Source organism: Festucalex cinctus, chromosome 3, assembly GCF_051991245.1.
Source record: "Festucalex cinctus isolate MCC-2025b chromosome 3, RoL_Fcin_1.0, whole genome shotgun sequence".
Classification (NCBI taxonomy): Eukaryota; Metazoa; Chordata; class Actinopteri; order Syngnathiformes; family Syngnathidae; genus Festucalex; species Festucalex cinctus.
This window is the reverse complement of record NC_135413.1, coordinates 25,965,017-25,986,440: the sequence shown is the minus strand read 5'-3', so window position 1 is coordinate 25,986,440 and position 21,424 is coordinate 25,965,017. Positions and strand designations below refer to the sequence as shown.

The window sequence follows — 21,424 nt, the reverse complement described above, 5'->3', positions numbered from 1 at the left end:
TTACCGTTCTTTTACAGGTTCTAAATGATTAAACATATGTGATTTCTTGTATTTTCAGCTGGCACCTTAGAGTTACAAAATTAAGCAAAATAAATGATTATAGGATAACAAATACATGATTCCCTTTGTGACAAGTCAGGATACACGCTGGCATTTAGTTTCCTTAAGCTATTTAAACACAAGTAGCAATCATAAAGTTGTTTAGCATGAAAAGGGTTTCACTTGAACATTTGGCCTAGAATAGGTCAATAGTTCAAGAGACAGCACCAAAAATCAGATCCCACAATACATCATGGTATACACAATTTAAAAATAAATCTGATGGAGAGATCACTATTTATAAATATTATTGTGACATTTTTATTTGGTAGTGTGCTGTGAGATTTCTCTGAAATAAAATGTGTGCCCTGATTAAAAAAATTAACAGTAAAAATTCGCTTTCAATTTTGTGATTGTGAATAGAAAATCGTGTTTGAATGAATGGTTAAAGGAGCGCCGAAACTGCGCGGCACTTTCGCCCACGTTTGAGTCACGTGTGTCTTAAGCCACTTTGTGGTTGGCTAAACTTGCACATGCGCTTCGTCATCACTTCCGTAGCCGTTTAGCTTAGCACTCCTCGCGTCCACACAACCAACGTTGCTACTGGGACGGCGGACATTATTCACATGGTTCTCGAATTTTCGCCTCCCTACTCTCATTGTGGCGGTACGTTCACACCGAGGTGGTGGCAATATTATTAGTGCCGAGACCCCGTAAACTAGCAAAAAAAAAAACTGCCGAGAGGGGAATTCTTTTTGGCGCAGTTTTTTTTTTTTTTTTTTTGTCATCTGAGCGCCAGACACATAGGACGCACGCTGATGGCGGTCACTATCGAGGATCTCTATCGAAGCTACGGGGTCCTTGCTGATGCCAAGGACGACGTCAGCCAGGTATGGAAAATCGCAAAAACCCAGCTTCCATTTTACATATGATGCTTTGCGAAAACGCTTAACTTTCATTTTAGGGCCAATGTTGCTGGCTACTAGCTTATGTTGTGAGTGCTGGGGCTAAGCTAGTAGCTAGCCGTTAGCGTTATTGGCCTGATTTTAATTCACAGTCGAATGCACTAGTTTTGTTTACAATAAGAACACAATTGGACATTTAAAGTATTACCGTCCCTTCTAATATTAAGTGGTATTAATGCGAGCCACCAGGATGCGTATAATGTAGGTAATCACTGTAAAATGTGTTAATTTTTAAAACATTTGTATTTTTCCCTTTCGTTTCCTGACCTACCTTCCCTCATTTGCTTTCTATTCCTATGTCCACCTTTCCTTTGCTAAATCATATTTTATGGTATTTTATTTTTACTTTCCTATCTGCGTTTTACTCAATCTTGTTTTCCTTCCCTGTCTTTTTCCCCCCCCAGTATCTTTCCCTTCCTTAATCTTTTTCTTTCCTTCTTGTCTTCTTTCCTTCGTCCCTCTATCTGCAAGACTTCCATCCTTAACCATCCTTTTTCTTCCGTCACTGAAACTTACGTTTCTTCATTGCCTCTTTTAACTTCCTTTACCCGTGTTTTGTTTCTGGCATCCTTCATTCCTTCCTACCTTCCTTCCCTTTTTCGTCAGTCACTCTTGCCTTCACTAACTATAAGGTTAAACCAGCAGTGGTGTCCAAACTTGGTCCTCGAGGGCTGGAGACCTGCAGGTTTTTGGATATTTCTCTTCTCCAACACACCTGAAGCTCATCGGGAAGCTCTGCATAAGCCTGAGAACGAACCTGTTCATTGGGAACAGGTCTGTTGGAGCAGAGAAACATGCAAAGCCTGCAGGACTCTGGCCCTTGAGAATGGCGTTTGGACACCACAGCCTAAAACCTTTTTTCCTTCACTGCCTCCTTCCTTTAATCTCAGATCTGCTTTTCACTTCCCTTTCCACCTTCCTTATGTCACATTTCTTGTTTCCATGGATTTTTACGTTAGTTTCCTTTGCCTAAACCTGCTTTTCTGCTTTCCTTCGTTCCCTCCCTCCTTAAAACTGTCATGCCAGTTTATTCATGCATCCTTCTGTCCTTTCATTAGTCACCTACCCTTAATTTGCCTTCCTTTTCCATCTTTCCTTTCTTGCGTACAATAAATTTCATTACACCGTTCCTTCTCTCAGACCTGCTTTTCACCCTTATTCCTTCCTTCCTCTAACATCTCCTTTGTGTTTCTTCCACCTCAGACTTGCTTTCACTTCTTCCATTCTTCCACTTCCTTCACTGCTGTCCTCCTTCCTTCTGACCTGCTGTTTATTATGCATTCTTTCGTTACTTAAAACTAGTCTGTTTTCTTTCTTTTGGTGCATGTCCAATACTGCTTTAGAATCCCCTTTCTTTGTTCTTCACGCAACATATTTGTCCTTATTCAGGGTACCGTACATTTGAAAAAAGTTACATCTCGTTACTTATTCAGACCTATTTTACTATCTTAGCATGAGATTTATTTATTTTTTTTAAGGAGCAATAGCATTTCCTACAGCCTCCCACACCATGCAGAAGTTTTGCCTGTATTCTCCAGAGTCGACCTACTATCTCATCAATCTATTGTTGTTTCAATGAGGAAATCAGTCAGTGAATTATGTTAAACAGCACATGCACAGAACCAATTTGTTTCTTGTTCCTTGTATTCTGCAGCACAAAGATGCCTACCAAGTCATCCTGAATGGGGTGAAGGGTGGGCCAAAGGAGAAGCGCCTGGCGGCTCAGTTCATCCCCAAGTTCTTCAGCAGCTTCCCAGAGTTGTCGGATGCGGCCATCAACGCCCAGCTCGATCTCTGCGAAGACGACGACGTGTCGGTAAGTGTGACAACTGCGCGCAATCTGTCAAAACAGAACTTCAGGCCACGTTCATGCGCCGTCATTTACATACGTCCTTCTCACTTTGGTCCAGATTCGGCGACAGGCTATTAAGGAGCTCCCACGGTTTGCAACTGGTGACAATATCCTCAAGGTGGCGGATATTCTCACCCAACTCCTCCAGACAGGTATTGGATAAAGAGCAAAGTGGTATCTTGACTTAAGAATGATGCTCCAAAATGGAACAGTTAAGGTACTGCAAGGCCCTTGCATATGTGCAAGGAGAGCCACAGTTGTCATTGCGCTTTCAGCCATAAATTCGACAGCCAAAAACAAAATTAATATAATTCATGAGAAGCGTCTGTAAGCCAAAACCCATCCACCGACTCTCCACCGAACAATCTTGGCTTCTGGTGTCACTCAGACGTGCACAACTTTGTGGTACATGCTCACGTAATCACCGTCACAGCACACCTGTTGTCCGGTTTTGCTCATGTTACGATTGCAAGTTGAGCTATATGGCATTGTGGCGTCATTTTCAGTCGACAGCAAGTGTCAGTAACACAAAATGACCGCCCCCTCTGATTAAAAACAGGAGGATTTTGCTGCTGAATTCATTTTCCACAGATATAAAATATTATTATATTAAACAGAATACTGTGTTTCGACGAGGGAGGGTGCGTCGAACATATGATAAAGACAATTTTTGCCTCGACTCACACACAACTAACACAAATATTCTAGTTTGAACAGAGTTTACAGATTCCAATTTATTCACCTGTTGTATTTATTGCATTGTCTTGATGTATATGCAGTACTTTGCTATATTTCTTCATGAAAAAAAAAATGTTGTTCTTTGGGCACTGGAACGGATTAGTGGCATTTTATTTCAACAAGAAAAATTGTCTGTGCAAGTAATTGTTTATGCAACTGCACTTTGTTTTATAAGTTTGTTCTCACTTTTTAGTTCACAGTTTTATGGCAGTGTTAAATGAAGATCCATTTTTAAAGTTTCATATCTGCGTTTCTCATTTAGATGACACGGCTGAATTCAACCAAGTGAACGTTTCGCTGATTTCCATCTTCAAGATTGACGCAAAGGGTACGCGTGTGTGTGCATGTGTGCGCTTGTATGTGTGTTTTTTAGTAAGTGTGTTAATTTCCCCCCCTGCTAACGTTGATTCAGGATGTCATGTGTAGGGATAGACCGATAATCGGCCCCGGCCGATTATCGGCGCCGATATTTGGCATTTTGACAAATATCGGCATCGGCCATGTTTTGAATCTGAAGGCCGATAAAGCTCACTGAGCAGGGGATACTTGCGAACGTAGCGAATTTGGGGTTTTCATCAGGATTTGTAAGATGTTCGCAGTCAGTTTTTATTTGTCGTAAACACATTTGGAACATATTCACACAATTTTTCACCGCAAAAATCTTTTTGAAACGTTTTTACGAACCCTAACAAAAACCCCAAATGAGCTACATTCACATGAATTTGTTACTCAGTGAGAAATTATATATAGTTTGAAAGAATTCCCACCCCTCCCCATTTTACTGCAAATGAATATCGGCTTGAAATATCGGTTATCGGCCGACTTGACTACAAATAATCTGTATCGGTATCGGCCTTGAAAAAACCATATCGGTCTATCACTAGTCATGTGTCTTTCAGGCACCCTCGGTGGTCTCTTCCCGCAGATCCTTCAAGGGGAGGACATAGTGCGTGAGCGGGCCATCAAGTTTCTGTCTACCAAGCTCAAGACCCTGTCAGAAGATGTTATGACAAAGGAGGTGGAGGAGTACATCTTTGCCGAGACTAAAAAGGTTGCCCTTGTGTATTTCTAAATTGAGATCACTGCCCTTTTTTTTCCCCCCATCAACAGTTAATGGTTTCATTTGAGTTCACGAGTTTTAAATCAAATTGGACCTGATTATTAAAGACAAACATGATACCTGAGCTCTTGTTGACAATGCGCCCCGCTCGCCCGCTCAGGTGCTGGAGGATGTGACAGGCGAGGAGTTTGTGCTGTTGATGCGCTTGGTGTCGGGCCTGCGCGTGCTGCAGACGGTGGGCGGGCGCCAACAGCTGGTGGAGCTGGTGGTGGAGCAAGCCTTCCTGGAGCAGGCGCTCAACCCGGCCGACCCCGACACGGTGGACCGCCTGCTGCAGTGCACGCGCCAAACACTGCCTCTCTTCTCCGTGAGTACATCAACTGTGTTTTGTTTTGTTTTGTTTTTTCATGTATTGAGAAGAGTTTGAGTCTCAGGCGCTCTGTACAAATGGTCAATATAATATATATTCCTTTCTTTCTCCTGTAGAAAAATGTCCATTCCACACGTTTTGTGACCTACTTTTGTGAACACGTCCTCCCCAACCTCAGCACTCTGACGACTTCTGTGGCCGAGCTTGACGTTCAACTTGAGGTTGGTTAACATTTCCTCACTGTCTTGTGTCTGTGACTGTGTCTTGAATTTTGAGACCACCACCAGCACAATTAAAATTCTGGTGCTCAAGCTGCACCCACTAAATAAATAAATAAAATAATTTTATTTCATACACAAGCCTCACACGTTACACATACAAATAAGGGGAAATAAAAAAAAAACTGCATACATTGTAATAGGAAATAGGAGTTCAAATGCTGCACCTTGATTGCCTTCTTCATGGCGAGGTTGGCAGAATTTATTTAGAAATCTGAATATTTACCACTTAAACATGTAGCTCATCGAAAGTTAACATGATTTGGCGAGTTAAACAGACTCTAAGAATAGTCAAACCTGACCCTTTTAGGATAAGAAAAATTGGCAAATGAGGCAGAGCTTTAAAACTCAGGTTTAAGCAAAGGGAAAAAAAAGTCACTGCATATACAGTACAGGCCATAGGTTTGGACACAAATACATCTCAATCAATGTGTTTGCTTTATGATCATAACTATTTACATTGTAGATTTTCACTGAAGGCATCAAAATGAAGAATGAACACGTGAGGTTATGTACTTGACAAAAAAGGTGAAATAACTGAAAACATGTTTTAGATTCTAGTTTCTTCAAAATAGGCACCCTTTGCACACTCATCTGGGAACTCCTTTAATACTTTTGGAAAACAATTTCAGGTGACTACTCTTGACGCTCATTGAGGGGATGCCAAGAGTGTCCAAAAAAAAAAGAAAAAACAGAGCAAAGAGTGACCATTTTGAAGAAACTGGAATATAAAACATGTTTTCAATTATTTCACCTGTTTTTATGTACATAACTCCACGTGTTCATTCATAGTTTTGATGCCTTCAGTGAGAATCCACAATGTAAATAGTCATGAGAAGGTGTAATTACACTTTTGGCTTGCTTTTTATTTTTAACTTTAGAGGTCATTGCCTTTACCCGCTGAATTGTTGAAGACACGTAGTGTTAAAGCAGCGTCTAAATCTGAAATTACTTGCGTAGTGAAGAAGTGCTATGTTATTCTCGACAAGAGTTTATGCAACAGTGACGTCTGCTTCCAATCAGCACCTCGAGTCCCCTGAGCTAAAGTTGGGCATCAAACATACCCTCAATGCCTACAGCATGCACAGTCAACGAGGTGTTGACGTTCTTAACGGCTATTAAGTCTTCACCTAGTCACACTATTGCTCATTAGCGATAAATGAAGTCGTGTCTTTTTAACGCCGTTTGTGCGCAGGTCCTCAAGCTGCTGGCAGAGATGAGTCCTTTCTGTGGCGACATGGACAAACTGGAGACCAACCTCAACATGCTTTTCACCAAGCTACTGGTGGGTAAACAGCCCAGGACCCCCTCGACCAACCGATTCATTGTGTGTGTGCTACTGCGGGGCACCGCCATGCAGTGGGCACCTACCACTGTGACAGGCATGCTTGAATTCAAGCTATTTTAATTTGGGAGAAGCGCGCTGTGATGACATGTCATCTGTATTTTTCTTTCTGTCAAAAATCAGTATTGGCCTCGACCTAAAAAAAAAAAAAAAAAAAAAAAAAAAAAGATACATATTAGTCGGGCTATGCGTTTTCAATTAAATTACACCAAATTCCTAATTAATTCTCAGATAACGCTTAACCCCCAATAGGAGTACATGCCTCTGCCGCCGGACGAGGTGGAGAATGGCGAGCAGGCATCCAGCGAGGAGCCCAACCTGCAGTTCAGCTACGTGGAGTGTCTGCTTTTCAGCTTCCACCAGCTGGGCAAAAAGCTGCCCGACTTCCTCATTGACAAAGTGAACGCCGAGCGCCTCAAAGACTTCAAGATCAGGTGCGCATCACTCACAGTTGTTATGAGCCACGCCACCTCATAAAATGTCAGTTTTTTTTAATGTTATCTAATAACTGCACGGTTCTGATTGCACGTACAGGTTACAGTATTTCGCCAGAGGCCTGCAGGTTTACATCAGACAGCTGCGAGTGGCTCTGCAGGGCAAGACGGGAGAAGCGCTCAAGACGGATGAGGTAGACACGGCAAACTTTCTCAGTTCAATCTGTCTCAATGGGCGAGTTTTGATCAGGACTTTTTATTGTGGTCATCAGAACAAGATCAAGGTGGTGGCCCTGAAGATTACAAACAACATCAACGTCCTCATCAAGGTGGGTTGCAGTTTGATTAGGATCTCACGCAAATGTCTTATTCGTGTTTAGAAGTGAATCAATTATCTATTACAGTGTTTCCTCAATTAATGGTCCCAACTAAAATGAACACCATGCCATCCACTTCGGCGGAATAAATGCGTCCCTCAAATTGAGGCCTCCCTTTTCCATTAGAATAGCTATTATTATTTCTTATCATAGACGTGGACATTTAATACTACTGAGCCATTTGAAATTTGTTGCAAACCAAAACATTTTATTGTTCCTTGAGCTTATTTTAGGCAAAACCTCAACGTACTTCCTTGATACCAATTACTATATTTCCATTATTTAGTGCTCTGGCACCATTGTGTGAAAGACTGCACAAATAGCGAGAATAAGTGGTTTGTGAATTCATTCATTCATTCATTTATTTATTTATTAGTAAAAAAATCTAAGAATAAATTTCACAGATAAAATGTGAGTAGTGAACCATGAAGCCTGTTCTCTGTAGTCAATATTTCTCGTCATACTTATGGGGGTGTAAAACTAGAAGTTTGTTTTTCTTTCTTTTCTACAATTCACCATTTACTTGAAATCAACCCCCCCCCAATGTAATTTTGTGTCTCAGGATCTCTTCCACAACCCTCCGTCATTCAAGAGCGCCGTCACTCTGTCCTGGAAGCCTGTCCAGAGGACTGAGGCGGCAGCGGTGGTGTAAGTTTGACACTTTGCAACACAGCTGATGCCAAAATATCCTTGCATGACTGATTATCACCTCTCCTCATCTTGAACCCTGCAGTCTTAAGCGTCCGTCTGGTGATGACGTAGGCTCGGGCGCCCCCATAAAGAAGCAGATGGTTCCACAACCTCGGCGGGACGCTCGACAAATCTACAACCCACCCAGCGGCAAATACAGTGCCTCCTTAGGAAACTTCAACTACGGTGAGCTTTATCATTTTAAAAGACAAAAAATAGCATCCTTGGTTTTCCTCAATTCTAAATTTAAATACAAATTAAAGTGAAATAAAAAGGTGTGCTTGGGCCCTGATATATCAATTTTAATGAAAAAACATTTACAAAGTAAATAAAAAAAAAAATCATTTAACGTCGCCATTTAAAAGAAAATCTAAAACAACCATGGGTTCAGTCTTAATAATTTTTTATTTTTATTTTTTTTAAATCCCAGTCATTTGTTGATCAGTTAATACAAATAATCACAAAGCTGGTAGCAAAATCATCCTCGGGGCCCTTTTTCCATCAATTCACAATAAAAATGTTTAAAGATGAAACTGTTTTTTTTTTTTTTTTTTTTTAGATCCTCAAGTTATTGAGAAAATACTTTCTCTGAAATCTAATGGGTCTGAAATATGTGCTTGCTTGTTTGTTATATGGGGAAAAAGTAATTTAAAAAGTGCCTTAAGTGAGGCTAATGTGTGTGTAATGATTCAAACCTTTTCGATTGGATTTATTTTGTGTTGAATTGTGTGGGCCATTGCTAACGTGGTCTTCACCACCAATGTTGCCTACAGAGCAGCGCGGCGGCTTCAGGGGCGGACGGGGACGGGGCTTCGGCACCAGAGGCAACCGAGGCCGAGGGCGGATCTACTGAGGCGGGTCATGAGGGGCGAGGGGGTGGGGTCGTTTGTCACTCACTGAACTGCATCACATTGGGATCTATACCATCAACCTAAATGGACCACGTATGTACCACCACTACTGTCCCGCTTTCCGTTATTTAAAAAAAAAAAAAAAAAAAAAAAGTCTCCTTAGGCCCCCCCCCTCTTCGTTCCAATGAACTTTTCTATCCAGACCAACTAGAACCCATCAAGAAGCCAAGGCCCGAGCTATAGCTCCTCTCGCTTGTTGTTTTTAACCAATGATGTGTATCCTTGTGGAACAAAAGACTACCAAGTTGTGACACAATAGTTTTGGTCCCGCTGGGTGTTTTTCAAAAGAGAAAAGGAGAAAAAAAAAAAGAAGTCCTCATTTCGGTTTGCCACGTGATATCTGAATGCATTTGTTTTTAGCCTTTTATTTAATCTTGTTTTCATTATTAAAAAAAAAATGTTATTAGTGGAGCTTCCGTTTGAATTGGTTGACTATTACAACTTTGTACGAATTGCTGATGTCGGATTTTTATCATAAACTTGTCCAGAAGTATGAATGGTGGCTGTCATGTCTTAATGTATGATAACACATACGCAACGTTACATTACCGGAGTGATAACAAAAATGTGATGACACATACACAAGGGTTTGTATACCTGGTATAGTGGTCAGCAGAACCGTGGTCCTGCATGTTTTAGATGTCTCCCTCCTCCAACACAGGTGATTCAAATGATCAGCTCATCAGCAAGGTCTGGAGAAGCCTGAAAATGATTGTCACCAGTGTTGAAGGAGGGAGACATGTAAAACACAGGACTGCGGCTTTCTCGGACCAGAGTTGCCTACACCTGACCTAGAGTCTCAGAAACAAAATCTGGATTATAATTTTTCCTATGTATGGAAACTTATGGCCCAGCCTGTAGAACCAGATATGCAACATATACATTATATTTACTGAGTGATTTATAAGTAACTGTTTGAAAATTAATTTTCATGCAAAATGGGGCCACTCTACTTTTGAGTGGATGAATGTCCAGAGATGGACGGGTGATCATGCTCCTGACTTTTTTTTTTTTTTTGGGTGGGATACCACCCAAACCAAAGACTTGGGAAGCACTTAAAGGGCGAATTCAAGAAGTTATGTCTTCATCCCACAAAAGGTTGCGGTAAAGTCGAGAATTAAACTTGTCTAAAGTCATCCATTTTTTTTTCATACATTGAGAAACAAACAAAAAAATATAGAGTGAGTAAATAGTTTAAGTAATTGACAATAGGGAGTTACAATTCAAACAGTGACTATGTAGATGTATAAAACAGGCGATGATACTGTAACTCAGTACTGTATGAGCAGTAGAAAATATACACTTAAAAGGGGAATTGCGCCCCAACTGTACATAATCCTTGTTTATCGTAATCATTGCAATTCTGAAAAACCGTAACTTCAGTTGTATTAAATGTGAAGTATAAGATAAAGGAGCAAAAATATATAAAAAATAAATAAATAAAAATGTTGTGGCAGGCTCTCCCCTGTAGGGGGCGATCCAGGTCAGGGTTTTCCCTCCTGCCAGAGCAACAACCAGTTCTATTTTTAGCTCTGTTGAACGTTTCAAGCGTCATCCTTTCTTTGTCTTGCATGCAGAGAAAGCAGTGCAGATATGTATTCATAAGTGTTTTATAAACGAAAATTAACAGTTTTTGTAAAATACAGGTGATGTGACTCTTCTGTCCCGTTCAAAGCATGCAGCAAAATGTCACATCGTTTACTGATTTCTGCAAATGAGCAAGTATCATGATTGATATTGGATTTCATTATAGCTTGTACGGAGAGAAAAAAACAAAAAAACATGGTGATATTGTATTGTATTCTATTCACAGCATGCATCACATTCAAATTCCCCAATTGCTACCTCGGCGATCATGTTGGCAAAAGCTCTCAAATTGATGCAATGGGATTTCTAGCCACGATGATGAGCACATTGTTTTACTAACGCCCCAAAACTGCGCATAACAATGTTTATTGTTTACACTGAATCTCACTGGATTATGTTCGGAACGGAATGGCCAGAGAATGTTGCACACAAGTCTGTTTTTTGTTTTGGTTTAGTAATTTGTTTTAGCGCAGCCATCCAACCTCTGTGAGTCGTCTATGGTTCGTTCAAGTCCTTCTCGAACTTCTCCCCTTTGGCCAGCAGGTGGTGGTAAACAACCGTGGGAAAAAAAAAGAACTTTCTCTTTGGTGACTGATCGTGACCAGGTATTTCCCAAAGCACGCACACACATACACACTCTGCAGAGCTGAAAATAATCATGCAGTGGTACAAGAGGAGGCGGCGTGGGCGGCCACGGGATCGAAGCTATTGGGGCGCATGGCGCCCTTGCCCATAACTGCTGCTGCCAATGTTTGACATGTGATGTGGTATACTTTGGATCGTAAGTTGTTTGGCTCTTTGGCCATAGTTTTGTTTTTCACTTCCCGTTTTCAGAACATGTCAATTTGTAGGGGCTCAAAGGTATTTGGACACGAGCCACCACGCATACTCATAATACTGCCTACATATTGTGATGTGGTATGCTTTGGATCCTGACTTCTTTTTACATGCTTTTCTATTCCCCAACGTGTGACCAATTTATGCAGAGTGTCTTCGATTTCAGGGGCTCAGAAGTATGCTGACAAAAAAAAAAAAAAATCCTTAATTTGCATTTTATTTCTGTTCCTCCATCAGATCGTTCATATAAACGGCCAAACTCACATTGGATCGTCTGCTCAAATGGAAACGTGAGCAAGAAATTTCAGGTAATGCCACTTCTCACTTTTTTTTTTTTTTTTTAAGTCTCTGTTCAGGTCACTTAGTGTTACCGCGGCAACCACCCAAACCAAAGTAAGTTATTTCTAGTCACAAACTGAGAATGTCACGTTGATAGTTAATGTAAAGCATGTAGACTCTGTTGATAGTCTGTTCAAGAGTAAATGAAAATGTAGGGAAAAAATGCACATTTCTTCAAATAAAATTTATTGGTCGTCTTGAATCTAAATAAATTAAAACTTATTTCTAGTGGTTGCAGAACATGCATAAAATCCATGGATTGTCTTGAAATGAAATAATGTTGGTTTATAAGCTCACATACCTATTTATCGTTTCCATAAATAAATGCAATTAAATAAAAAAGGATGTCATATTTATACTTAATACAAAGCACCTGTAAAATTGTCTTAAAATGAGGTTAAATTAAAATTGTCATTTACTAGTTAGTGAAGAATGCATGTGAAATCTGTTGATTGTTAAAATATAAAATAGAATGAACAAGAAATGCATTTTTCCAAAATGGGAGTTGTACACCTGATTCTTGAGACAGTAGCGCCAAAAAAAAAAAAAAAAAAAAAGCGAGCATGCACCCACCGAATTTGTGTTGCTTTCAAATTCGCCATTGAAATTCCTCCTCTTGAAGCCGGCATTGGAGCCCGTCCGTTAGAAGCCTGTGAAAAGGCTATAAAAAGAATCAACTGCGTCAGCAATGCACTTTTGTTTTGTTTTTTTCTTTTGGCATCACAGAGAGCGGGCGCCATATTTAAACTCCAGTTAGATTAGATTTTTTTTCTTTTTTCCCCTAAACTTTGAATTATTACATTCTTTCCAACGTCATTAATTGTTTTTTCCCAGGTCAAGTAAAGCTATTGAAAGATTTTCACTGGAACTCTCCTTGGTGCTGAACTACTTTGTCTGAAAGGGAACTGTCACTGGTTCCGGATAGTTCCAGCAATAGTATATGCTCGCCCACTAAATAAGAACTTAATCACCTTTGTTTACATCAGTTGTTACTTGACACATTTTTGACATGCAGTTAGCTAGCTAGCTAGCTAGCGACATCTGCCCACGACCCAAAAATGAATCTCCCTGTCAAATATTCTGCTGACGCAGCCACTTTAAAGTGCCTCATTGTTGGCTGTGAGTGTGCGCACATCAAACAAAGAAGGGCAAGCAAATGAGAAGGCTGAATTTAATTTATTATTTTTTTTTTTAAGTATGTGAGCAAGGGTTCTGTGCCGGCGTGGCCGCTTTAGAATGCCTTATTGTCCCGATACAGTGTTCCAACCACCGAAGGTTTTAGTTTAGGCGGATGTACAGTATTTATGCGGCTCAGACATGTAGATATGCGTCTGTATAAGAAGGATGCTAGCCGAAGTAGCATCCATTTTTCCAGGTCGTTTTGGAGATATTTGATTGAAAGTTGAGCATGATTTTTAACATTGTTGAAGCCTCTTTTTATATATTTCTCTAATCATTCAAAACTTTCTTCCAGTGTTCTCAGTCATTCTTGTTTAGTACTAGAGACTAGTACAAAACTAGAGAGAGAGAGAGAGGGGCACTTCCTGGTTTCGTCACAACTTCATGTCGCCTACACTCTAAACGCCGATCTCAATACGTCGGCTGCGAACGTATCATCGGGGGCAATACAAGTACTATTTATGAACAAATACTGCGAGAATTTAGCTTGCTGGCAAGTTTCGCAATCGGCGCTTAACACAGCAAACTGCACTCTACAGGTCCTAGATCAGCTAAAACGGCAATGTCATGAAGCACAGCACCTGTCAACCAATCACAGGCGTCAGGCATCGTCACATGCATTTGTTGTAGCGGTTTATACTGCACAGTGCACAAGTGTCTTAAAAAAAAAAAAAAAAAAAGTGTAATGTTGTCCGGTTGGTTAGGATGAGAGAATGGATAAACCTGAAAGAAAGAAAAGACAGTGCTGTTAAAGTATCCATGGAAAAAGTAAATTTGGTGGGAAACGCTCCTCTTTTGCATTTTTAATTTTTTTTTTTTAAAGGAAATAGACAAATTGTGGTTTCTTTGAGGTTTACTATGAGGTTACATAATGATGGCCTGCAGTAAGGATTAAAGGGAATGTGCAAACTTTGTGCATTTCGAATCTAATCAGAATATAAACTGATTTCACACATCATGCTCACACCGCCACGGCACCGTACCGTGCACCTGTCCCTTATTTCGGGATGAGAAAGTTGGTAACCCTACACATGGCGCAGGCAAACTCTTGGTGCGCTTTTAAGAATAAAAAATCCACAATCACTGAAATAGTTTAATACTGTGGAGACTGGAGTTTATCTAAATAAATATTGAAGCCATGATGTTTTTGTGATGATTGTGGATTTTTTTTCCCCCTTTTTATTCCTCCGCTTTGTCTGTTTTCTCCTCTTCTATTTCTTCCTCTTTGTTCTTCCTTTTTCCGTCCTTTCCACCCATTCTTCCTCCACTTATTGTTCTTATTCTCCCCTCTTTCTCCTCTTTGCCTTCTTTTTATTGGATTATTATTATTGGTATGCCCAAACATTATGAACCCGTGTATGTATTTATGTATGTATGGCTATGCATGAAAAGCCGTCCACCCCCTCATGCGCAAATCTGGGAATAGTAACAGTGCGGCGGGGCTGCGCTAAATATAGCAGCCAGTGAGTGTTAACATGTCAACTTCAGCGGGAGTGCGGAGGAGCGCTTGCTTGCTTGCTTGCTTGCTTGCTGCTGCACGCGTGCGTTTGTGTGCGTACATGCGAGCCCACACGGAGTTTAGCTATGAAAACCTCAAACGCAACCCCACCAAAAACAATGACATCACCTTTCAGGTTAACGTAGAGTGTGCATTTAATCCATTTTTTTTAAGGCATTTTTCTAGTCAGAAGATTTGATTGTCCTGATTAAAATAGCAACTTAATAGCTTTTTTTTTAATTTAAATATATATATATATATATATATATTTTTTTTTAGGGCAAGAGACACCGTTTGCGCAATATTGAAATGTAGACTCAGAAACCCCCTCCGAAGTTTTGGCTCGTATGTGTTGATTGTTGGATATTTTTGAACTCAAAGCTGTCAGCCAATTTGAGAAAGGTGCTCCTTTAGTAGCAGGCGAAAAGACACGTTCAAGGAGTTGGGTTAAGAAATAATGAAGATACTGTTTTACTCTAATTTGAAGACGTTTTTGACCAGCTTTTTTTTTTTAGGCGATACCACATAAAAATGTTCCTGAAAAAGGGAATTTTTAGTCCTAATAGCCAACTGCACTATTCCATTGATGCCCATTTAATCAGACTGGCTGAACGATCTTGACAAAGTGGTGGTGGGCAAAGGAGGAGTAGGAAGGTCTATTTTTATCGTGGCTGCCTCTCGGAAATAGAACGAGGGCTTTTTAAAAAAAAAAAGAAAAAAAGAAAAAAAAAAGAAGCTCAGTTGGAGCTCCATTGAAGACGCTTGTGCAGCAAAGCGTGCGCTTATTTGATTGAAGGAGACTTTAAACATGCTCCCCACCCGTCCCAACCGAAGCGTGTTATGTAATGGAGCATGTGAATGTCAGGAGCGAAGGAGGAGAAAGAGGAGGAGGTTGTCTTTCCTTTCCTTCTTTTTGTCTTTATTTTTCCTTCTTTTTTTTTCTTTTTTTTATCCTACAGATCAACAACACATCTAATGAAAAGAAAATGTGTATCTGATGTTAAATGTTTCATAAAAAACACATTTAAACTTGAACTTAAAATCTAAAAGTAGGCTACATTTGATGAATTTAAAGTTAGTTCATTTGAATCAATGTAAAAACACTTTATAAAAGGATATTTAATTAAGCCACAATATTTAGTTTCCCAGTGAAATGTGTAAAATAGTAATGTGCAGTATTTTTAAATAAATGTATCCATTCATGGAAATTAATTAATTTTGGTCACATTGAAATAAAATAAATGTACAGTAAACACACAAAAGGTTCTAAAAGTTTATAAATGAAAAAAAATAAACAGTTTCTCCGTAACACAAAATGACACTATTTTTTCGAAAAAAAAATAAAAAAAATGTTGTGCTTAATTGACACTTTAAATTACATTATTTTTTTTCCCCTTTTAAGCCGTTTTTAATGAGATTGAATTAGTCTGGCTCACTATTTGGCAACTCCAAGCTACCTGCTCCACAATCTTTTCATGGTTATTTCTCACCGATGTAGGATCTTGAGTTGATATTGTACAATTTATTATTCAATAATAAATCAAGAAAAAAGAAAAAGGCGTGTTCACATTTGACATGCAGTCATGCTCGAGTAAGGAACTTTTGCGTTTTTCTTATCTATATTTTATTTATTTTTTTAAAGCACAGATATGCCAAAACCCCTGGCAGGCAGGGAACACTGCGTACTCCACTTCTCACATGTCCACTGAGACCCCCCCCCCCCCCCCCCTTCCCTTAACACACATGCGCGCACACATCAGTGCAACCCTCCTGCAATTCATTCACAATCTCTGCTCGCACAACGGCGTGAATGGGTGAGTCTGGAAGTGATGAATGAAGGAGTGAGTGAATGAAGGCGGCGGCCCTCCTTCCTCTCTGTCTCAATGGGGCTCGTCCTCCCATTTCTTCTTCTTCTTCTACTACTCGGCTTCTTATTAATCACACATGGAAAGCAAACACGCACATTAGCATGAAGGGGGGGGGGGGGGGGGGGTTGCATTTGTGACAAAGGCGTTCTCTGGAGATGCTTTATTGTGTGCGGCAGAGCTCCCAACCAAGCATGTGATGCCAAGGATTCTGTGTGTGTGCGTGAAGTCTAAAAATAGCCCCACTATAGCTCTGCTCTTCCATTGACATCATTTAGGCAGGAGAGATGGGAAAAATAAATAGTGGGGAGAGAGAGAGAGTGGTAAGGAAGAGAGAAGGGTTCCTTAAAAAAAGGTCTCATTTAAATGCTTTTTAAAAAAAAAAAAATCTAGTATTTTTTCATTAGTATATTGCGGCATCGATACAAAATAGCAGACTGTGCTCATTAATTGCAAACAAGCCACATAAATATGCACTCTCTTTAAAATAGAGTGGGGGGGGGTCCTGACCATAGCAAAAATATCTAAAAAAAATTGACGACCATTATAATTGCTATTAAAAAACACATTTTTTTTTCCAAATGTCTGTTTTTAGGGGGAAAAAAGTAGAGATTTGGTTAAAATAAAAAATGAATAAAGGGGGGAAAAAACACAAATAACATTGGTTTTCCTCAAATGAAAGGTTAAAAATTTTTTACCTGTGAATGCTATTATGTGAAGTCCGCTGTATGTATCCACATTTATTAAAAATAAATAAAATAAATACAAATTTACGAATAGCATACGATAATGGTAACGTATGTTTCCCAGTATATAGTAGATTTTTTTTTTTTTTTTTTTTTTAGAAAACTATTTTTGATTAAATACAAGAATAAAAGGTGCAAAATTAAAAAACATTTAAATTTCTGTAAATGAATGACAAACAAAATAAATGTAAGAATGAAAAATAAATTTAATTTTTTATTTATGTATTTATTGATGGATTGATTTTTATTTTTTGTTTATTTATTTATTTATTTTTTAACAGTTCAATTTAATCAGATTAGTTTGGGCTCACTGTTTGACAAGTCCAAGTTGCCACTGAACGATTTTCTTTCGTGGTTTTCTCTCCAAGGAGTTCACAAAATTGAATATCCATCCATCCATTTTCTTAACCGCTTGTTCCTCACAAGGGTCACGGGGGTGCTGGAGCCCATCCCAGCTGGCTTTGGGCAGTCGGCGGGGTACCAATTGCAGACAGAATTGAATATTCAACAACAAACGTGCATTCACTTAAAAAAGCAGCACTGCTACAAAGATGGACTCGCATTTGACAGTCAAGCTATTGTTTTATGGTTAGAACTGAAAAAGAGACTCATTCTCCTTTTTAAAAGTGGCGCCCAAAATTGGAGTACGGTCCCTTGAATGCCTCGCCTGGGACCAAATACTCAAAACGGGATGACAACAGCCGCTCCTTACCGGAAAGAAGCGACCCACCACCATGAGTGGGAAGCCACCAGCAGATGGGAAGGGACATTAGAACAAATTAAAAGGGCGTGTGTGTGCGTGTGTGTGTGTGTGTGTGTGTGTGTGTGTGTGTGTGTATTTGTGCGTGCATGTTTCCAAGTGCCTTAGTCACGCCCAGCATCTTGCCGTGTGCCGTCAGCCTTGGCAGCCACGCCTGAGTGCAGCGTGACTTTCTCCAGTGACGTGCTTCTGTCGTACATACCCCCCCCCCCCCCCACCCCCCCGGGCGGGGCGGGGGGGGGGGGGGGGGGCTCTCCTCCATCTTGTCCTCATTTTTAGGGCTCACATGATTGATTTGGTGGTTCTTTTTGGGGTTTATGCAGCAAAAGAGCAGATTTCCATGGAACCTTCCATGCAAAATGAGAAAAAAATGGCGCAAGATGGCAAGTGGTGGTTCCTGTCATACTTAATGATCCAGGAAGTTGTCAACAAATTGGCCTATTAAAAACATTTTTTTTTCACTTTCTTTAGAAGAATGAACTAGCCTGACAGCTAAAAAGGCTAATAAAACAAAAACAAATAAAGATATTATAAAAGTACCCATCCTCTATTCCTACTTATTGTCTACTCCATGAACCAGGAAGTAGCCAATAGGCGATTTTCCACCACCGGAACTTTTGGAGAACTTTTCAGTTTACCTTGGTAAAATTCGCTTTGCGCATTTTCCCACCAACAACAATTACCAGGGTAATTAAATTCCCCAGGGGCCATCCAAGTACTATCTCAGCAGCAGGGTCTTGCTGAGCCAGGCAGGAACTTTGAGGGGGCGGGCTGCGATGGCCACGGCTGAAAATGGTCAAATTTGGGGGCGTGGTTTCTACATCGGCTGGGCTCAATCAAACTCATTTGAATTAATTACCGAGAACTCTAAGACAGCTGTGAGGCTGTGGAAACACAATTCTAAGAACTCCCTTTACCCAGAACTCAAAGTTCCTGGGCTTGTTGGTAGAAAAATGCCTCATGAAAGCTTAGAAATGTAGACCCTTAAAAATATATATGTAATCCCCCTCCCCCCTTTCCATTTGAGATAAAAAAGAAAAGTTTCCGCCATCCCAAAATGTAAATGCTACAGGCCACTTCATCTGTTTATTCTTAATCAACCAAGGTAGTAGCCTGCTAGCTAACAAGATATTGTCCCCCTTTTTTTTTTCTTTTTTTTTTTTTGCAGTTTGCATTACAATGAAAATGTTCCCTTCCCCCACACCAGATGAAAATGGTACAGTCTCCATCTAGTCTTCGTGGTTTGTCATTCTCCATGAACCAGCAGTAGCCTGCTAGCTAACAACGCTAACAGAAATGTTGCACTATTAACTCATTCACTCCCAGCCATTTTCACAGAAGCAATCCCGTTCGCTCCCGGCTGTTTTACTAGATTTTGACTGATTTTGCAAGGCCCACAGAATATTGTGTTCTATTACTATAAAAGCATGGAATTGATCAAAAGAAAGATTAAAGTCTCTTCGTTCCTCAGGAAGAAAAAGTATGTTTCTATCTGTTTCCGTTTTACAGCAATTAGCATTAGAAGAGAGCTAAGGTTAATCAGTTTTTACAAATCTATTTAAAATTCTAAGTAATTGAGCTTTTTTTCTACATGGCCCTGGTTGATCTCCTTTTCTCTGCTGCTACCTGCTGGCCGTTTGTGTAATAACTACCATTTCTGCAACCGTTCTTTGCAGTGGAGAGGCTAAATCAAATTTTATGTTCTAGCATTAAAAAAACAAAAAAACAAACAAACAAAAAACGTATAAATACGTCTTTGGGACACGTATTTACATGTTATTGGGAGCAAATGAGTTAATTTATGTTCCATTTTTGATCGTTGAGTGACAATGGAAATGTTTTCGCATCTCAAGTGTCTGTTAACTGGCCTTTGCGGAGGTCTCTGTCTTTTCTTCAGGCTTCTGAAAAAATACAGTTAGCATGTTACACCTGTCATGTTGGCCTTTTTGATGTCCCATTTTCCCCCTCACAACTACCTGGACTCTTCTTGAGATGATCATCTCCACATAGAATGGACACCCAGGTTAGCGTGACGCATCTTCCTCCACTTCATGTCCAAAACAAGCACCCACCCAAACATGTTCTCGTGTGTTTGTGTCACCTTTTAAAGCTCAAAGTACCAAAAGGCGAGAAATGGATCCTCCCACGACACTGGAGCTACAGTCCACCTCAGTTCAAGTGCGTGAATCATAACTGCTAATTCTGTCCTGACGCCGTGTGTGAGTGAGTGTGTATTTTTATTTTTATTTTTTTTTGTCTCTTTGTCACTCTTTCCTTCACACGTGGGAATGTGGAAAAATACACACACACGTTGGCAGCCAGAAGATGCACCAAAAATACAAAATAAACAGCTTCAGTCACTCTGAGCATTATCCTTGCAAGTGAAGATTGTTTTTTCTGACATCTTTCATTGGATGTCTTCGAACGGTGTACCCAATATTTTGTCAATTGGGAGTTTGAAGTGTTTTGTGCTTTGAGATACGCGTGAAACGACTTAACTATTTTTTCTGCGATATGAATTTTGTTTTTGAGCAATTCTAAAAAGTCTTCAAGCTGGTTATTACCACTCTGAGTTAAAGTTTACAGAGAATTACACAGGTACTGTATTTAAAACGACCTTAGAGTTTAGCCTTTCAGTCTGCTAGCTTAATGCTAATGCTAACATATAGACTCGGTTCAGGACCACAGACAGCTCCTGCTACGTCAGTCCATTATTGTCACGCCTACGTCTGGAGAATACATTTAATTGTTCATGTTAGGAATGCCTGTCGCTGTCCACGACGTAAACAGTGTGACATCATAGCATGACATCATAGCTCGGTGAGAGCCAGTGATGTCAACAAAATCAGGAAGTTGGCTCAGTCAGCGGAGGACAAGTTATTTTGGTACCCGTTTTATTTTTCAACAATGGACTGTCATCATTGGTACCCTTGTTGTTTTAGTCTTTACGGGTGGATATTTATTTAGAATGTATTTATTTATTTATTTATTTTTCCAATAATGGTCCTGAGTCTAATGACGTTATTGGTCCACAAGGCCAGGTTTCTTCAGGTGTTCCCGCTCCCCTATAAGGTTAAACGGAGAGCGGCATGTTGATTGTGGGCGATATTTTTAGACCAGCGCCGAAAACATCATGGAGACGCTTCCATCTGACATTTTTGACCCCAAAGATAATTGTGGCGCCATCTGTTTGCATCCCAATGCCGAATCTCATTGGTTTGCGCGCGCGCGCGCAGGATGGTGATGGTGGGGCTATTTGGGTGATAAAACATCACCCCAAAACACCCCGACCTTAAATGCTCCCTCCCTCTGTCTGCCTCGCTCTCTCTCGCTCTGCTTGTGAGCTGAATTAATTTGATACTATTTTTGAAAGTCAGTGTTTCTAAGGGATACCTAATGACGCAATGACGTCAATGCAGGTCAATAACACGCTGCCGGAGAGAGAGAGAGACTCGTGGAGAGTGACAGCTTGAGAGAAAGGGGGAGAGAGGTTTTTTTTTTTTTTTTTTCTTCTTCTCCCCCCCCCTCCCCACACAGAGGCTGATATCATGCCT

At 40.2% G+C, this 21,424-nt stretch overlaps 1 protein-coding gene and 1 long non-coding RNA gene across 2 annotated transcripts; both read left to right on the top strand.

The window, feature by feature from the left end:
* The first annotated feature begins 577 nt into the window (after positions 1 to 577).
* On the top strand, positions 578 to 9,556 carry api5 (apoptosis inhibitor 5). Its single transcript, XM_077517099.1, has 14 exons — positions 578 to 929; positions 2,659 to 2,820; positions 2,915 to 3,008; positions 3,857 to 3,922; positions 4,494 to 4,645; positions 4,815 to 5,021; positions 5,141 to 5,245; positions 6,498 to 6,587; positions 6,900 to 7,081; positions 7,182 to 7,275; positions 7,354 to 7,410; positions 8,021 to 8,106; positions 8,192 to 8,334; positions 8,922 to 9,556. The coding sequence occupies exons 1-14, from the start codon at positions 858 to 860 to the stop codon at positions 8,999 to 9,001; spliced, it is 1,590 nt and encodes a 529-aa protein (XP_077373225.1). The 5' UTR covers positions 578 to 857; the 3' UTR covers positions 9,002 to 9,556.
* Positions 9,557 to 11,329: 1,773 nt separating this feature from the next.
* LOC144016750 (uncharacterized) lies at positions 11,330 to 20,251 on the top strand. Its single transcript, XR_013282993.1, has 4 exons — positions 11,330 to 11,507; positions 11,721 to 11,791; positions 19,768 to 19,893; positions 19,981 to 20,251. It is a non-coding gene; the product is annotated as an uncharacterized LOC144016750 (long non-coding RNA).
* The last annotated feature ends 1,173 nt before the right edge of the window (positions 20,252 to 21,424 follow it).